At 34.0% G+C, this 20,694-nt stretch overlaps 1 protein-coding gene across 8 annotated transcripts in view; it reads right to left on the bottom strand.

Moving 5' to 3' along the window:
• Positions 1-20,694, bottom strand: part of LOC136035485 (cytoplasmic dynein 1 intermediate chain-like) — a 73,303-nt gene that overhangs the window by 28,001 nt on the left and 24,608 nt on the right. For 3 of the 8 annotated variants that reach the window (XM_065717304.1, XM_065717306.1, XM_065717305.1), the window contains exons 5-10: positions 19,359-19,471; positions 16,627-16,656; positions 10,572-10,592; positions 5,859-5,906; positions 3,839-4,015; positions 914-1,070 (exon numbers count right to left, since the gene is read on the bottom strand). In XM_065717304.1, the coding sequence (XP_065573376.1) occupies positions 914-1,070; positions 3,839-4,015; positions 5,859-5,906; positions 10,572-10,592; positions 16,627-16,656; positions 19,359-19,471 (546 nt within the window). The remainder of the gene's footprint in view (positions 1-913; positions 1,071-3,838; positions 4,016-5,858; positions 5,907-10,571; positions 10,593-16,626; positions 16,657-19,358; positions 19,472-20,694) is intronic. The other 5 variants (XM_065717307.1, XM_065717310.1, XM_065717308.1 and 2 more) reach the window with 5 other exon arrangements.

Below are 20,694 nucleotides of genomic sequence, written 5' to 3'. Positions count from 1 at the left end.
GCCCCCCCCCCAGCTCCCTCAAAGAGAGCGGATCCGCTCCAGTTATGTCAATCACGTATCTAGGACTTGTGCTTATTCTTCCCACCAAGTTTCATCCCGATCGCTCCACTCTAAGCGTTTTCCAATATTTCCGGTTCCCCCTCCTACTCCTCCAAATGCCATCGGACCCGGTCGGGATTTAAAAAAAAGCTCTGAGACATGATTTGCTCAGATTAAGATCTGAACACCTTGTCGTAAGTTAAAAAAACCTCATTTTTTCTAATTTTCCGAATTAACCAAAATAAGCCCCCTCCCAATTCCCCCAAAGAGAGCGGATCCGTTCCGTATATGTCAATAACATATCTAGGACTTGTGCTTGTTCTTCCCACCAGGTTTCATCCCGATATCTCCACTCTTAACGTTTTCCAAGATTTCCGGCTTCCCCCTTCAACTCCCCCCAATGTCACCGGATCGGGTCGGGATTTAAAATAAAAGCTATGAAGCACGAGATCCTTCTAAATACCAAATTTCATTAAGACACGATCATCCGTTCGGACCCTTTTTCAATATTGGAGAAAATAAAAGCACAAGGAAAAAAGAAATAACGCTTACGTTCAAAATAATTCTTGACACACGATTTACATAACCTCACTAGATTGGCATAGTTCATCACACCTGAAAATTGCTAAAATATATGCATCACAGCATAACAGTGCAGATTACTCGCAGAAGAATATTATATTTACAGTACTATTATGTACTGTAATATTAATATTACAGTACTGCAATATTACAGTACTATTTTTACAGTACTATTATATATATTATATCATATATAATATCAAACATGTGTTACATCATTAAAACTGAGAAGTGTTCATTTCGTCTGCAAGCACAAACTTTAATGCTAAAGATAAGCAATATTCACACTTACAGTCCATCTTCAGATTCAGATCCACCTGCATAGTCGGTAAATATATCAACATTCTCTGATAAAGCCCGCTCAACCACACGAGTGCTGTTGTCAAAGAACCTCTGAAATTCCTCAGATAAAACCAGCATTTGTTTCTCTTCTTCGCTCAATTCTTTAACTATAAAAAACGTACATCCATGTAATTTAAAATATAAACGTAACTGCAAACACATAATCAAAACCTTTCATTTAGTTACCCGACAGAACTTGTGTGGGAATAAAGTACCAAGGACAGTTTATAATTAAATATGATTTTTGAACTGATCCAGTGGAAACTTACACAGCTATAATATACCGTAAAAAACCAGAAGTTCTATATCATAGGCACCGCAATGTCACTGCCTAAGTAAAGATCGAATTGGGCACAATGTATTTTTTTTTTCTTACCAGGGCACTTCGTATAGAAGGAGTTGTCGTAGAAAGAGCCAAAGGCGTATCACTAATATTTTAGGAACGGCCAACCGTATCAAGATGAAACTTCCCGGGCATCATGAGGGGAACCTTCAACTCACCAAAAGGTAACATGTAAATGCTACTACTGCTACTACTCCTATAACTACCACTACTACTATGATACTAGTACTATTAAAGCTATACACGTAAAGGTGAATATTCGAGAGTATATTGAGGGTAAATTGAGCTAAATCAAAACAAGGTATATGCATGCAGACTGTCAAAAGAACGTATCTTAAGATTGATTTGTGTATTAAGTTGAAACTTTCTTAGAGTGCTTAAAGGGGAGGAAGATCAATTGACCAAAAGGCAATATGTACACGCTACTACTAATACTAGAATCACTGTTACTTTTACTACAAATACTACTTCTATTGCAGCTAGTTGTAAGGGTAAGACTATTAAAATGAAAATTTTCAGGGTGTGTTGAGGGGAAACTTGAACTAAATTATAATTACGAATAAACAGGTTATCAAAAGGACATATTGATAATGTCATAGCACCGGCTATAAGTATTAAGTTGAAACTTCCGGGCCTTCATGAGGGGGTGTTCAACTGACCAAAAGACAGTATGATAGAACCACTGCTACTAGTACTAGCGCTACAATGGTAATACTACAACTAGTACTACTATTACAATTACTACTACCGTGACTACTATAACAGCTATGCCTAGGATATTGAGGTGAAAATTGAGGAATACTGCGGGGGGAAGTTGAACTGAATCACAACAAACCATCTTTATACAGGTTATCAAAAGGGAGTGTTTACGTATGAAGTTGAAACTTAATGGGCTTGTAGTAAGAGAGGTTGAACTAACAAAGGCAAATATTTGCATACTACTACCATGTACAAATTATATGTTGAGTAAAACTATGGTACCATATCAACTTCTATGTCCTTCACGTCGCAGCCACCATTCTTTAAAGATTGATGTAAATATTGCGGTCCCAACTGTGCCCCATAAAAACTAATACGGGTTAATGGGGATGGTCTGATTTCCCTGAGTCAAAAGAAGCTAAACTTCGTCGTTTTTGGTACAAAATATGAACAGATTGATATAGACTTCGTTCAGGTATAGTTTTCGGTTTGGTTAGCCTAAATAGACAAAGCATAATTTTCAGAAAGTTGTGGAAAAATTAAAAAAATCAAGATTCGAAAATTTATCATAGTCAATATAGAACAATCAGCAGCTTTTGCGGAGAGATGTTGATAAACTTACATGTTCTACTTCATCTCTGACAAATAGTATTACCAGTACTGAATAGCATACTCACTTTTCCCCAATATTCGCTTCGTGACCCATTCCTAATTAAAACAGATTTTCACACAGCAGAAACAGTTATATTTTACATTATTATTATACCTTCTATGTTATCTACTCATATTCGTCTTCAGAGGAAAACCCAAGTACACACAGTACGGTAAAAGTGGGCTGTTCCAACACCTAGTTTTGGTATTCCAGAAAGTTTTGTCCCAAGAGTAAGTCCTAAGTCACTATGATACATAGATAGATTTATTCACACGAAAGCCCTATTGGGGCATGATTACAAGCAAAAAAGCAAAGAAAAAAAAATACTACAAAACATATCTTAACAAAACACTGAAACTGATTATTCATTATGAAAATAATTACAATGCCCCATACCTACCCGGAAGAACATTCCGATATTATTTTTATCTAAATATCAACTACTTTTAAAATTTCCAAAATCCAAAATCTTCTATACGTAAACTTAAGTGAACACATGTGTTACTAAGTAAATTTTTTTACTGTTTTAAAAAGTAGAGCAGAGAGAAAGAGTCAAACTTTAGCGTAAAGAGTGAGGCGCTGAAGAGGGAACAGCCCCTTTTCTATACGGAGTAATTTCTGTTCGTTTTAAGTTTTAATGTCGCTCCTTACTTTCAATTACAATTTTTTTTTTTATTTAATTCATACAAAAACGGTCTGCATAATTTGATACTAATAATTTTTCAATAATAATAATTCTATAAAGAAAAAAGAAAAGGAAGGATGGAGGAGGGAGCGAAGGAAAGAAAATATATAGCACGATAAAGAAAGAGAAAGATAGGGGAAAAGGTAGTTTGAATAGGTAATAGTCTTTACCAAAATTAGAACACGACAAGGTCGTGTTCTTCAAGGTCATTAGAACACGACAAAGAGAGCTTGCAAATTTTGCTCCTGATGAAGACATTAGTCGGCGAACAAAAAATAAAAAAAGGAAAAAAGAGAAGGAGAGAGAAAGAGAGACAAATAAATAAGATAGAGATAAACGAGGACTGGTGGTTTGAGTTTGAAAGACCCTTACTAAAACATGAAGTGCGCTAAGGTCTCATTTGACTACAAAGAGAACTTGAAAATTTTGTTTCTTATGAAAATATTAATTGGTGAGCAAAAGAAAAACACAAAGAAGCATAATTAGCTGGACTCACTCTGTCTTAGAGGCTCCTGCTTGGCTTTCTCCACATCTGTTACAGCAGGCTTAACTTCTTTAACTTGGGGCATACCCGATGGAAGAATTCCAGGTGGCAGCATGTTCGCTCGGCTTCCAAGGCCGCCATCTATGGGAGGGAGAGAGCTATCTTCGTCGTGATCGTCGAAAGTAAGAACTATTTTATTAATATAAGCAGCTCATATTCATAATAACACTTTAAAAAAACAATAAAAACATCCACGTTAGACACATCAACACAGAAACACTAAAGAATCTATTTACTTGCAAAAGGAATTCATAACAGATTATATTAGCGCTTTACAATATATAATTGTTTAATGTGACCCCTTATTTTGACTAAATTATTTTATATCGCAAATAAAATAAAAATGTCCCAACTATATAGGAATAATTGGCAAAACTTCTATACTTCGTTCTTTACATTGTAGGAGTTACTTCCAAGAAAATTGGTATGTTGGCTTAATCTTTGCTAAACAGAAAAGCTTGAATTTTAAAGCTATTCTCCTTTATTAAGTAAAAATAGGTTACCTGCATTGAGAAGAATAAATCCTAAGTTAGTTGACTTCTCAAAAGGCGTGTGAAGGTCTATTTCCTCAATGCATGTCTTTAAACAGAAATTTTACAAACCCCTCCCCTCCACCTCTCTCCACCACAAATACAAGAAATTCCACGGTTCTCCCCATGATTTGCTGAAATTTTTAGATCAGTTGCTCTTGCTGTTCTGACGATTCCTAACCCCGGTACGAAGAGCCTATACATCTGGCTTTCGCAATAAGTTTTATGTTTTAGTAATTTTTTTTTCACCCAGGCGTTTTGGCTTTGTTTTTGCCGCTCAATATCTTTAAAAAAATTATATCAGAAATATTACCACTGTCACAAACCCAGGCTAAAACCTAAGGGGGTCTTTGTCACCCCATAATTTCATAAATTATCGCCAAAAAAAATTGTCCAATTCATCACACCTAGAGTTAACCCTAAGTGAGCCAGCGTTGTTAATTGAAGTAAAATTTGACATTCAAAAGTCAACAATTAGGCAAACCTTGATAGGGAATAAGGTTAAATGTAATAAAGTATAGGAAAAACAATGTTTCAGGTGCAATAGTAGCATGCGTAGTGAGAAAGCGATATAAAAAAGAAATCAGAGAAAGCACAAACGTATAGAAGGTTCAACCGTGAGGGGATTGCATCTTTCTGAATTCAAATATTAAAACTCAATTCTACATCAGCAAATTATCTCATGCAAAGCTATTTTGAAGTCTATTAAATGAAATGGATTATTATCGTTGGCTCAAGCTTGCGACAATTCAAATAGTATGGTGACAGAGGCGGCTCTAGCAAATATACCTGGGTCTATTGGAAACTGGGAGACCGAAATGAGGCGTGAGCAGTTTCTAGTGGAAGGAAAACATAGATGACACTATGTATTTCCTACATTCAGGCTGAGTTTCTCAACATCATTCATATATAAAGGTGTATAAGGATCATCGGATGGGGAAAATAATATAGATGGAAGTAATATATCCATCCGAACAAGTTTTTATATAATTTTAAATGCCATCTATGGCGCAACCCAGACAATACCTAAAGATTTGTTCAAGACGTAGAATTTTGGAGGAGCAACAACACCACAAATTTCTTGAATTATGTGTATATTAAACGAAATCATAAAGAAAATAGTAAAATTATTGATATTCTCGAAGGAACAGGGTTCGCAATTCCCCTCCCCGGCGTCTTGTAAAAGATAGCAACCCAAGAAACTGCTTCTCCTACCTCCTGAGCTTATGTCGAATTTTTTTTTAACAAGTTCGCATTTTGACCAATTTTCGGAAAAAGTATTTTCGATTTCTAGCTTATCAAGTCGTCATTACTTAACTTATTAAGCAGGTCTACTCAAAATAAAAGTCTCAGAGCCGCTTCTGAATGTGAAAACGTCCTAAGGACGGATGGAGCAAAGGACAGGAAGAGAAAAAAGGCGACGTGCCAGAAAGCAAACCTACCTGGGAACTCGTCATCCCATTCTAAGCCCGGATTCAGATTGTATGCATCTTAAGAAAGGAGAAAAAAAATTTAGTTTGTAATCGGAATAATAAAATATCTATAAAAAAAGAGGAATATTACACATAAAGCCCTAAAGTTAGGTCTGCAAAAATAAGACAAAATCGAAATCTGGTTTAAATACTCAATATTAGATAAATTGATCCAGAGGCGTAGCTAGAGTTTTCAGCGTCCGGGGCCAGTGTGAATTTTGCCCCCCTCAACCATCGCTACCACAATATAAGTAGACCATTGTATTGACAAAAAAAAAAGTTTGGTGCCCCTTAGAGGCTACGCCCAGGGACAGCCACCCACCTTGCTCACCCTAGCTATAATATATGATATATTTTGTCAAACTGCCTTTTACTATATATGATATATATGAAAAAAATGCCTTTTAATAACACCATTTTTCACCATCATCTGTGTGGCGGTATTTTATAATGAAGAACACAATATTTTATAATATTATTGCATTATTATATTTTTAACAATATAATATTTTACACCATAATATTCTATAATAGTTTCATATACATATATATATATATATATATATATATATATATATATATATATATATAATATCATTGTTTGTTGTTCATTTAATTGAGTAATTGAATTGCAGTTATAATTAAGATAGTATAATAAATATAATTAATATTATAATTAATTGATATGAATTTTTTTTTCTTCCTTATTTTTTTTCTAGTGCTTATTTTATGACGGGTTTCTCAATCAATAATAATAAAAAGTGATTTGTTCAATGCCGAGAAAGGTTTTAATAGTTATTTTGAGGTGAATCCAAAAGGCGTTATGTTACACAACATAGAATATACACATCGGCCATAGGAAATAGTAGAGTTTTAGCAAAGATCTTATCCTTGTATGGTATACCAGACATATACATCAAATTCATTAGTGCTATGTTCGAGAATAAATCTGCTACGGATAAGGCAGGAAATGAGGTTAGTAGTTAATTCGTATGAGATCAGAAGTTAGGCAGTGTTGTGTTCTATCCCTCTTATATGGATCATTTTAATGAACTTTGTCTTAAGGAGCATAGGAATGGCAATGGGAGAACACGGAATTAAATGGGGAAGAAAAACTTTTCTGGACTTTGATTATGCTGATTTTTTAAGCCTAGTAGATGAAATAGACGGTGGGAGCAGCGAATATGTTAAAAGTAGAATAGTCAAGGTTCAGGGTTTTTTAGTTTTTTTTTCAGAGTTGAAAAAAGTTTGCAAGAATAGGAAGATAAGTCTGCGAATCAAGATTAAAATATTGGAAAATACAGTGATGACAGTGCTCAAATATGGTTCTGAAGCACAGGGACTCCGAAAAACGGGAGGAAGATTTGATTGATATTTCTTTAGGTTGGTATTTAGATGATGATTGTGTTATGTTCATTTGTTATGGTGATGCAAATTAAGCAGAGATTATGGCGGAAGATGTGTTCGCAACCTCACAATAATCATTGCTACATCCGAGATTGGAGTCTTTGTTTGTACGATTTTGTTGCTTCGTTTGTGTTTAATTTGTTTTGTGTTTATGGAAAATACCTAAGAAGGAAGTTTATTCAAATGACATTTATGCGTTATGGAAAACCTAATTTATATACCTTGCTGCCAATTATTACGACAAGTATGTATAGTTAGTGCTTCTGATACTCAGCACCTTCCTTTTCTGGAAGAAATGGAAGAAAAAAAAAATCTTTTTCATTACAAGGAAAGCCTGTTTTTTTGGTTTACACCTAAATATTGTCTTCAATAATATAAATTTACTATATTAGTTATTATAATTAAATAACAATTTTATTAGAATTATTTTAAAATTGACTTAAGTTTACATGAATTTTTTTTTTGATTTATTATAGCGGTGAAGGTGAGGAAAATAAGGTGAGGATTAACACTGTAAAATCATGAAGGTTTACTGAACTTCAGTTCAGAAATAAAGGGAAATAGAATAAGGACTAAACGAGTGCTTTGACAGCCCCGAAATTTTTCAGGATTTAACCAAATCCCCCCATTTAAAAGTTGTACTTTCCGACAACTCCGTGAAAATTAACGATTTGTATTTTGCATTAGCGTTACCCTATTTAAGAACGTTTATTTTCAGGGATGTTTCGGAAAAGTCACTTTTAAGAAACCACTTTTCGGAGAAACCCTTTTTTCGGGCAAATTCCGAGAACTTCGGGGATAGTAGAGGCATGGCTAATAGAAGTTAATCTATATGGCAATGCTGAACTAGAGCATGAAAATCCCTTTTTAATTTATTGAAATAATGAAGATTTACCATATGACAATCAAGAAAGATGCTATTAAATACTTTAACTAACCAAAGGTTGCTATAACAGACGATTATGAAAATAACTGGTCCAGGCCTATTTTTAAAACAGTAACTATTATTGAAACAAAAAGTTGTAAATGGTTAAAATGGAAAATTTTTACGCCAATTCAGAAAGATGCTTTCAATTACCCTAAGAAGCAAAAGTTGCTGTGTCCACCAATTTTTAACTAAATAATAGACAATCATAAAAAAACTTGGCTAGGGTTATTTTTTCGAGCAATAAATAAAAATTAGAATAAGAGTAATACATTTATCTTCTTCCTCATTTGACAAGTTTTCTTAATTTTGTTTTTGACCAGGGGCGGCAATGTAAGGGAGGGGGCAAGGATGTTTTCGTTTTTTTTATGAAGACTCCAAAAAATCCATTTTAAAAACCTTGGGGAGAAATCTTGATATTTTTTTTAGCTTTTGTTTCCAACAAAACATGAACAAAGCAATTTGTCAAGTTTTAGGTGGGTTAAATTGCCCCCTCTCCCAAATCAGCGACCCTGCTTTCGACATTTTAACACGTCTGAGGAACTGTGCTACTTAATTATTAAAATATAAAAGGGTTAATGTATTACTCATTCACACCATAGATATAGTAAATTGTAATACAGAGCCAAACCTTGCTTATTTTCATTAGAAAGCTTTGGGAGCCAATTTCTTATTTTCTAACAACAACAAAGGCTTCTGAAATTAGTCAATTTCTTATTTACTGACAACAAAGGCTTCTGAAATTAGTCAATTTCTTATTTTCTGACAACAAGGCCTTCTGAAATTAGTCAATTTCTTATTTTCTGACAACAAAGGCTTCCGAAATTAGTAATTTACATTTTATAGAGTAACTTTTATATCATAATTATGCTTATAGTATTCATATTAAATACAAATATAAATATGTTTACAAAACTGATTTGCATCCATTGCCGACGTTTTAGGTTTATGGACCCTCTGGGGCCTGTGATTTTGCAACAACAGCTGCAGGTAGGACCGGCACTTGAATCAACGAATTCATTACTTTTAAGACTATCCATTTTACTGAGGCAGATTTATAGTATCCCTCAGACTTTTCTTACAGAATAAACTAAACTTGCTTAAAAAGATAAAACCAAACAAAGATAAAGCTTAATCTCCGCTACCCAATGATTGCAAGAGTGTTGTCTTAGATTGAAAAATTATTAACACGAAATAGACAAAAAAATGCAGTTTTCTTCTGAAATTATAGAGGAATTTATTAAAATATGAGCATTAGTTTTCAAACGGGCCCTTAAACAACTTACTAAAATGTTCCAGTGCCCCACTAGCAGCGGAGAAAAAAAGAAAAAGGATAGAGAAATATCTATACTATGCAAGCTGAAGTATGATTTTGTCTGGTTTTTAAGACAGGGGGGGGGGGTTAAGACCTCCGGGTTAGAGTTTTCGACCATGGCGATTCTGATCACATACTCATCATTTTAATCCGACACCATTCTCGAGGGGTTTCTACCTTCTTTTCGAAACTCCCATAAATTTGTTTTCGCAATAGCATTTTACTATTAAGATAAACCAATGTCGTTACTATTCCTGAACTACAATTAAACGACAAATTTTTCTCAATCGATCGTTTTTTTTAAAACTCATTTTAAACTTTCGATTACCATGGACAGTGGTTCAGTCTGTACTAGGTTGCGCTAACAAAGCAGGAAACGGTAGAACTAGAAGATGATAACATATCAAAATTTTGACAGGGAACATAAACTAGTCAGATAAGGTCAAACCAAGTCCCATAAATCACCGTTTTATTTGGCTCTATATATTTACTATCCCAATGGTCCATACACACATTTTAAGAGAACACAGCAGACAATAATTCTTAGATTAGCATATATACATAAAAAGAGAGCTTTAACAATTTTTATACCTTTAAAGCTTTTAACTTTAATGATGAACTGACACTACGTGAATATTAATGGGTATCCATAGTCTTAGTACCCACAAATCTTTATAAATTTTTTTAAAGAAAAGAAGCTTTGCGGGGGGGGGGGGGCTAAAACACTCAGAAATGATTTCTTATTACAACGATATGCACGGATTGAAGCCCATTCAAACGCCTCTTCCAATCAGTATTATCATCATATCTAGGGACTTTTTAGCTTTCCCGAAACCCTGAAATGTATTTTTGAAACTAGGATAAGCCGTTCATTTTTTTTTATACTACCCATCATAGTCTTGAAAATACTTTGGGAAATTATATATCTCTCTTTTTATGTATGATTGACCCTTGTAGTTAATCAAGCTAGCATTCAAACCCCACTGTTAAAAAAAGCGCCCGGAATAAAGCAAGCAAGAGAATATGTAGTGCTCACCGTAATAATCAAATCCATGAGCTAGAATAAGAACGACAAATTAATACAGCTTTGAGTTTGAAAAGAAACACAGTACACAACATATGGTTTCAGATCATAGAATTGGATTTACATAAAACAAATTCATGGAATAAACATTTAATCGATGCATAATTTGCTCCTGTTCAAGGGCATAAATATTTATTATGCCCTTTAAGCAAAGGCCATAAATACTTGAAGAAAATAGAAAGTCATAGAGATACGTAAAAAGGAAGAAATAGCGTAGAAATAGAAGAATGTCAAAAAATAGAAGGTCGTCATAGAAATACGCGAGAAAAAAAAAACAAGTCAATATGAATGTAAAAATTAAGAGGAGACGAGGCAAAAAGAATGGGACTTAAGACCATTAATTTTTTTTTTTATAGAAACAAAATTCATGGATGAACAACTAATCAAAACCCTTCCTAATTTGGTTTATACACTGAAGCTTAAATGCTTCAAGGGCCTAATACCCAAATACTAAGGATATACTAACCTAAAGCAGATACCAATCGTAAAGATATCCAGAGGTTTTGTTTTTACTTCAAGATACATTGTTTTTTGAACCTTTAAATTTGACTCCGTTGGAAGATTAACTTCAAAGATCAATTCTTTGAAACATCGAATATTCCAAAGATATCATATCTCATTTACACGTAAGACATTCATCATATACATCTAAAACTATTGGTACTGATCCAGCTACGCAGGGAAATTTAAATTTGCTTAGAAGAAATTTGATAACTCGGGTATGGGAGAGGGGTTGGTGGTGCAAATACAAAACATTTTATAACTATTCACGGACGACTTTCTACGTCATGGTCATAATAATCCATTTTTATTAGTGGATTTTGAGCTACCTGATACACTAAAACGATTCTTATTGTTACTTTGATGATGCCCTTGCTTCTTCGATGGTTTTCCTTGCTGTCAGCAGAAACGCTGCCTTAAAGCCCAGTATAGAGCAAACACCTTGAAATCCTCCTGCGCATTCTCCGGATGCTTGTAGGACAAAAACTGTCATTTTGACAGGAATTTGCTGTAAATAACAGACTAACTGTAAGCGTAAAAAATGAATAGATTTAATGAATCGTGACAGCTTCTCTTACCTCAATTTTATCTGCAGTATTTTCCGTATTTATTAAGAATTGATATGGCTGAAATTGTGTTAAATTGATGGTTGGAATTGTGTTAAATTCTCGGCGAGAAACTACATTGAGAACACGAAGCTTTTCATAGAGTAGAAAATGCTGTAGGAAAAGTTGAAAACATGCTAATCCTTTTTATTACACTTCATCAACGGAAACCACCAGGATTAGCAGAGTCAGGACCCAATGTACCATTTGTATCAATTAGCTATAATATCTTCCGCAACATAGTATAATTGAAACAAAGAAGCTTGGATGAATGAATAGTTTTTCATCGCAAATAGTAAAACACTCCAAATTGCAAAGCAGCCATTTGTAGATTCAACCCTGAAATTACTGGTTTAGCTGAACATAGGCATTATCTAGAATGGCTCAGTTGATAGTTATATTACTACTACTAACAACTCGCTGCAGCACCAAGGCGCCTGAGACCAAAACAGCAACGAATGCTAATCCTCTGTCCCAACCTATTTAAAGCCTCCTTCTTTACACCATCCCAAGACGTTTCCATTTCCTTTAAATCTTTCCTTATGGTTCTTCTACCCCATTCAGGGACGACCTGCTTTTCGTTTGGCCCTAAACAGGTGGCCGCCAAGGACAGTCTTTGCCAATCTGTCATACTTCATCCGCAGATCATGTCCTAGTTATCTCACCCTTTCTCTCATGATAGCCCTAGAAAGCGAGACTGAACCAAATTTTCTGTACAGCTTACTTTTTGAGATGCAGTCAGTCAATTGCGTACCCAAAGCGTTCCGTAACCAATGTTTCTGGAAAACATCTAACAAATCCTTTTCCGTTTTGCGATAGTTATTGTGGCAGGATTAAATGCTTTAATGCTTGGAAAAAGTGAGGTTCAATTGCAAAAACCCACGAAGAGCGAGCACCAAATAGCAGACTAACGAAATATACTTTTTTGACAAAAGAAAAAGCTCTCCCAGAATATAAAAGTAGGTCGCCTTACGACTTTCGAAATGTTTGTTTCTATTTTCAAAGATACCCCTCCCTTTCCTTAGCAGCCTCAGTTTTTTCTGCGGTTAAACTTCACCTCTGTGGATTACCAAACTCTGGTTCAAGTCTAGATACTTTACCCAAATCAGCCAGCATAAAAACTCAAACCAGGAACCATCTAAGTACTTGGACTTTTAGTGCTTTTACGCACATGAATGCAATTTGCACGCCAGTTTTCAAACTCCGCACATTCACGGGCTATCCCACCAAAAACTGATTATCGATTTTTTTTTATGACAAATAGATGCCGTTGCTAATATCTGCTATTTCGTTGAGTCCCATCTTTTTCTTGTCTGGATGGCCATGATTTTTTGCCTTTACTGGATTTTTTTTTATTTTTTTTTTTTAATTGTAAAGTTTGATTTGTAAATACTGGTTTGGATGATTTTTTGTTACTGAAAGTGATTCAAGTTTACTAATGATTGATATTTGACCTTTTTTAATCTCAAACCAACATTTTATCCCTAGGTGCCCCATCATAAGCATTATTGCCTCATGATCGCAGATTTCAACCGTCTTTCCAATATGACAACTGTGCCCATCGTGACAACTGTGTGCGTACATACGTGCCCATCGGTAAATAACTAACAGAGCATTGAGCTTAGAGATTTAAAAATCCGAATGAGGTAGTATCAAATTCCAGGGGAAGCAGTAGATGCATCTAGCTATAAATGACTCTGGGTAAAATACTGTGAGCATACTGTCACTTAATTATAGCTTGCTCCAGTTAACAGACCCGAATCCACTCTATGACTAGTCATAAGCCCAGAAGACACTATTTCGGCTGTAAGTATGACAGGTAAGACTAGGCAAAACTTTTTTTTGGCTTGGTTTAAGCAATTAAGATCAAGTTTAATGGAATTTGAGTTCCATGGTTTTGTTCCAACACCCTACAATACATGCACAGTCACACCTAATAATCCTTGGTTGGTTTCAGATTTCAAGTATTTGAGTATTAATCGTTAATTTGGATTTGTACCAATTCGGGCCAATGTAACCCTTTGCTTCGGGCCATTGGCTTGTTTTGTTTTGTTATTTATATTAATAAACCCACCTTTCCCTCTCTCTCTCTCAGCGTATATTGAAACATGACTCCCACGGTTCTATATATCAGTCTCGGGCAACAAAAAGCTATCAATCCTGAATCGCTAAGATGGACCAGCGTTGCCAGATCATTAAGCTGTATTTGAAGGCAAAAACTATTATCAGATCCATTGGAAATTTGTCTAGAGGATATGGTAAGCAACAGCTTGACAATGTACCTTTTAAACTTCAAGAACAAAAAAAAAAAATCTTTTAGGATAGTTATGTTTTTAATTCCAAAATAGGTTAATGTTTGGATAGCCCTCGAATTAAAATGAATAAAAAATCATTTACATTCACACAAAATAAATAATAAAATTATAATCTAAACAAAGAAAAACAAATTATGGATGGTGTATTTTGTAATACACTCCAAAAGCATAAACTTCAGGCTCCAAAATTTCTAAATAAATTAGGCTCAAAAACATTCGTGAAGCCGAATTGATACCAATAACGAATTTCCGTCCCATACAATCATATATGCCGTAGGATAGTAAAAGGGTTTTTGAGCTGATGGCATTCATTTTTCTTTGGAGTAAGAAAACAAAAGCAATGAGCATAAGACTGAATTTTAATCCCTCACAAAGTTATGGAAAAAAAAGATGTTAAAGATTCCATCATGCGAAAATCTAGAAGGTATCTAGAGCTTTCCCCGAAGATAGTTATTGAAATAAAACTTGAACAAATGTTTCCACCGTATGACCAACAGCCGTTCACTATGAAATAGAAGAACAAATTCAAATTAAGAAAACATCAAAAAATTCGAATCACGCTAAAGAGGCTCCTGTATAGAAAAAGATGTTTTTAGTTTTTTTTTACAAATTTAAAAACACTATTTTTTATCAAAGAGGTTCTTGATCGTGATTTAGATTTTTCAATGAATTTTTCGTTTTAATTTTGCTTCTATTTCGAGGAGGACGGTCATTGGTCAGCCAAAGCATTTGCTTTGCTTTCGTTTTGATCAATGTTTTCAGGAAAGTCCTAAAGCCACAAAACTTCTTGTTTTTTGGAAGATTATAAGCCTCAGGCTCGATGATCTTCCTTAATGACGCATAGAAGCCTGCTCTCTTCAGCAGAAAACGTCACAGTAATGTTGGTCAATTTCAAGCAATAATACATTCAATGAGATTTTCATCAAAAAATAATATTAAGCAAAACAAATAAAAAATAAAACAAATATTCTACCATTTCCAACCATTTAAGCAAGAACACAAAAAAACAGAAAAACTGGGTACTTTTTAGTCGGTATTCTCTCCAGAAGGATGCCTGTTAACAAATAATTATTACTTTTATAATATGCGGGAAAATTATAGTCAACATGTTTTCCAGGCACTTCTATTCACATTTACTTATTTTCCGCCTTTTTTCTGAATTATATATATACATACATATATATAGTATATATATATATATATATATATATATATATATATATATATATATATATATATATATATATATATATATATATATATATATATATATATATATTATTTTAAAGGCACTTCTATCTTCATTTACTTTTTCTCCGCATTTTTTCTGATCTTTTTTATATTTTTTTTTGTTTCTTGTTTTCTAGGCACTTCTATTTTCATTTACTTTTTCTCCACCGTTTTATTGAATTTTTAATTTTTTTTTTTGTTTCTTGTTTTCCAGGCACTTCTATCTTCATTTACTTTTTCTCCGCCTTTTTTCTGATTTTTTTTTTATTAGCCGTTTTTGTTTCTTGAATGTATGTTGGATTAACGACACTTCTTAACTACTATGGTCCCTGCATCGATCCTGTGGCGTGTTGCTACAGCTAACTCGAAATCTGGATTGCTGAAGCTGAGATCAAACAAGCTGAGATCAAAAGTGCCAAACTAGCTTGCTTTGTGATGTTAGTAACGTTATCTTCCGTGATTTCCATGGCTGAGCTCTTCAAATTTTTCCGGTATTTTTCCAGTAAGCACATGTTGACGACAAACTTTCAGCGGTCAGGGTGTTCAGTAGCAAGTCCATTTATCATAATCAGGAACAGGAGCGGCCCAAGGACGGTACCCTGGGGTACACCACAGTAAACTGGAAGGAGATCTGAATAGACATTTTTAGAATAGAGTTCTGCAGGAAAGGAAAGACGCTATTATTCTAACAAGGTTTGGGTATTGACTCAGTTTTTTAGTTGATGACCGTTTTTTAATCTGACATGTATCTGTCTGACACTGTGTGTCTGTGTTTTTCCCCTTTTTTATTTGACAAGTTTTATCTGATTGTAATACCTGACGTAAAGCACTAATTCGGCGGCACGCGCTGTGAAAGTCGTTTTTAGAATAAAACTCTCTCTCTCTCAACTACCTGTCTTAAAAATTCTGGTAATAATCGCCGTCTATTTTTTAGTTGTGTAGGTAACGTGTTAGGAATTCCAATAATTTCCTTTGAAACAAACCGCGTTGCCAGGAAAACATATATATCTAAATGCAGATTATCATGCTAGTTAACACAGCATGAAAACATAGATGACAATTACTATTGCCAAGATTGAAAATTGCCAAAGATTGGAAAAAAGAGAATGAAAGTGAAAGAACCAAGAAAATCTATTGAGTACAACTTTCTAGCATATTACGAAGTAATTTTTTTCATTAACATATTTCCATTTGGAGAGAGTATCCGCTATAAAAGTACCAAAATATTAAATGAATGATATTACGAACTTTCACACGAAAAATAATTAATAAATACAATTGAAACATGCTCCCCGTGCATTCCTCCCCCAGTGATGTGGAGATAAGCCACGCATTCTTAATAATAAGGTCATGTACCTTTCCGAGGACGCCACCAGTCGTCAAAGACTTGCCATGAAAAGGTAATCATTTGAGTTAGAAAGGGTCACTCAACATGCGTCAAAAAAAATTACACAAGTAAGACACTGTAAATACTATTCCCATCTACCTATAATTCGATATCCTGTTTACAGACAATTATTTGCAATTAATTGTGGGGGAGGGGATAATATGAACACGACTAGATAATTTAAAGCCGTAGTTGTTCAAATTTTACGACCTAGTCACTATCTCCATAAGGCAAGCTCTATAATTACGCTGCTGTCAATTTTTTTCTAATTATTTTGTGTTAGCTGTATTTTTCCAATGGAATTTAGGCCCATTTTAGTCACTTATTTTCTAAAGGTTCCTTGTAAAGATCATGGTTTAGTTGTGTTTTTTTTCTTTGTTCGGTTTAATTAAATAATAAAGAAAAAATTGCACAGAAATTGTTTGACCTTCTACTATTGGTGACGTTTATTCGATTTATTTATTTTAGGGTGAATTGTTGAAAAAAAAAAATCTATCTATTCCGACAGCAATTTAATTACTTGATTTTTTTTTACTTACGCACTTTAATGGATAAGTAAGTAAATATTTCTGTGGAACCAGTAGAACCAGGCCCAACTTATTGCTATTGTTCCACTATTCTAAAAGCAGGAAATCAGAGAAGCTCTGGAAATTGCTTAATACAAACCAGTCATCAATAAATACAATGGTGAGTTCCGCATTAGCGAAATTTGGGAACCCATTACCCATAGACTGAAAACTCGCAAGAAACTCAACCCCCTCCTACAGGCCCAACCTTTTTAAGATCTACTAGGATAGCGGCCATCAATGCCTCTACCAAAATTCAAGCGATATCACAATATTAGTTCCAGCTTCGGCTCATTATTAGTGTTTTTCCATGATCTTAGTTTTATTTATTTAGTGATTATATTTTCTGGCAAGAGACTTGAAATTGAACCTGAAGATGACAGCAATATTATCAAGCCAATCAAGCTGAATTAATAAAAATATTGACCTGTATTCTGGTATTTTTGGATTTTTTCTTCTAAATTGAAAACCCATTATACAGTGAAGGAAAAAGACGGAGCGAAAATACAAATAAATTTATTGAAAACAAACGAAACGCAATTGCATTAAAACACAAAAATAATTGTCTGCACACAGTAAATAATTGTTGCAAAAACATACTTGTCTATCCAAAAAAGTGAGTGGTATACTTAAGCTTCAGTTTTGAATTTCTTATCCATTGCCATAACAAATATCGAACAAAAATAACACCTTCAGTTATTATTATTTTTTTTTAGCAACTATACAGTTTGTATCAATTAAATTAGTGTTTTTGAAATGGGGGGGGGGGGACACAGCCACTTACACACCCGTGACACCTACATTTGAACAAAATAGCGACATCAATGACAAACCCGTCTTGTACGCATGAGGACATGGTAAATCGTGTGATCAATATAGACATGATAAGCAAAATTCATTAATGTACTTTATCTTTTCACTGTTCTAAAAGAAGGTTTAGTTTCTAGCAAGAATAAAAAAAATGAGATGGGAATAACTACATGAGTGCCAAAATTGAACGGTTCAGATTGACAATTAAGTTTCCCTTTCCTCAATTATGCATTTTAACTTAATCGTCACTATGACGGCGACGTTTTATAGCTGCTATGAAAGCAATGTTTCATCGTCACTATGACAGCAACGGTTTGTCGTCTCTCTCATACAATTTTTCAAGAGAAGCAGCTGAGCCTGAGGAAGCAGAGCCTGCAGAACGGAGCAGGAAAGCACTGCTATATATATATATATATATATATATATATATATATATATATATATATATATATATATATATATATATATATATATATATATAGGATAATTTCTTTCAGAAGGGAGATAGCTAATTTTGCAATTAAAATAAGACTTGATTTCACAATCAAATTGCCATGCAGAACCAAGTTTTAGCAATATCATTGGATTGTCAAGCGAAGATTCCTTTAGTATGCGGACATTTACTATCATATATTTTTTGACTGTCTTTAGTGTGTACCCTTGTCTATAAATTTACATTATATTGTGTGTGCATAAAGGAGACACGGTGGTATCCTATTCCTGTGTTTGAATACTAAAAAACTGTGACCAAGAAATTAAGGTTGGATTTAACTAATCACTTCCAAATTGTTGCAATTATGAGTAATACGTTCATTTATTTGAATTTAGTTCTTATTATTTATTCTATATTTTTTGACGATATGTTTATTTACGTTTTGTTAAAATAGGTAGGTTGTTCTAAAAAAGTCTATTTTACAATTTAAAGCAGCGGGCTTCAACCGGAAACTGTCTCTGTATAGTTGTTTACATATTCTTTAGGAAAAGTTTGTTTAAGTCTACGACATTTAAGTTAACTCGATTTGAATGTCCTATTTTCAACATTCAATATCAACATTTATACACAACCTATTTAATTATTTCAACGGGAGGATAAAGAACTCGCTTGATAACGTACTAAAACATAAACCTTGAATAAAAAGTTTTAAAAATGGCCTTACAGAAGTTTAAAAACAATTTTATAGTGCTAAGAAAATGTTTTAGAAACATCAAATCTTAGAAGACTTAGAAAACTTTTCAGAAGCCTTGTTTTGCATGGAATTTACGTCAGGTTTTGCTTCAAAAAAGAAAAGAAAAAATGAGCCTAATTTATATTATAAGCAACGTACCATCACGTGCAGGTCCAGCTTGCGTCGTTTGGGTTTGCTTAGCATAAGTAACGACCTCTTTTGGAGGCACGTCTGTTGTCTGAACAACGGATGTGACCAAATTTGCCTTCTTTCTACAAAAATAAGAAACTGCAATTAACAAGCTGCCATCACAAGGGATACTTTACTATACCTGTATCAAATAATCATTATTTTTCTAATTACATATACAAAATTTACGGCTCTAGGGTGACCAACCACTTTTCGAGGTTAATATATACACTCCACAGGTTTCTCAACTTCAGCCAATCCCCCCCCCCCAACTTATTTCTACAGATATCCACTTAATAAAATTCAGAACTTCTCCAATATATTCACAAAAAAAACCCAAGCAGGCTTACATACTCCCAAAAACTTTAAAAACTATTTATCTTCTAATTGTTTTGGATTCTTATGGAGGCACTTTCGCATAGTTTTATCACCAGACTCAAATTGCGTACCCCACGGTGAGTTGCTGCAGCAAAGATCGGACTCCAGGTCCCGTATTACAAAGCTGTGATGAATTCCACTACGCCACTACAGGACGCAGTAACCTAAATCAGTTTGTGTTATAGTCTACCAGTATTTGATTTCTTTACAGTCAAATTCTTTAAAAATACTAGTCTTATTTATAACGTAAATGCCTTACAGCGACACACCGCTTTGTGGACCTTACATTTGGAGATGGGTTGGATGTATGAGTTTGAAAACGCATGCCAATTCCGTATTTTGCCTGAAGATACAGTTAAGGTTTTAATACTATAGGTCAATTTCTGTTAATTTTCATGCAAGTTAAACCCCAGGAGAGAGTGATGCGTTGGAGGCGGGCATTCCAAAACTTTCACTACTTTAGGCAGAAGATCCATTCCTGAGAATTTAATTAACCTAGCTCAGCAGCTTTTTTAAGAATGCAAAAGCCCCTAAACTGGTTTTACTTTTTAATTCTACTTAGTTATTACCATGCATTACGTTATTTTACTAAGTTACTTTACGTATGTTTACGTTATTTTACCAAATTCTATAATGCTATATTTTAAATTTAAGCTATATTCTATTTGTTTATACTATATTATTTATTATGTTCCATATTCTACTATAATTCTTCTTTTGATTATTTGATTCCACGTACTCAATGCTTAAGCTTTTTAAATACGGAATCCTAAGTAACTGAACATCGAACTCTGCTGAATACATTCTAAGACCGAACAATTAACAAGAATCTACAAACCTCAAAGCCTCAATAAAAAAAAACTGAATTCTAAGTAACTGAGTATTTAACTCCACTAAATACTTTTTAGTGGAAAAACCTCAAAACCTC

This window comes from Artemia franciscana, chromosome 14 (genome assembly GCF_032884065.1).
Source record: "Artemia franciscana chromosome 14, ASM3288406v1, whole genome shotgun sequence".
Taxonomy (NCBI): domain Eukaryota; kingdom Metazoa; phylum Arthropoda; class Branchiopoda; order Anostraca; family Artemiidae; genus Artemia; species Artemia franciscana.
Note: the sequence above shows the minus strand (reverse complement) of the source record. Positions and strands in the feature narration are given on the sequence as shown.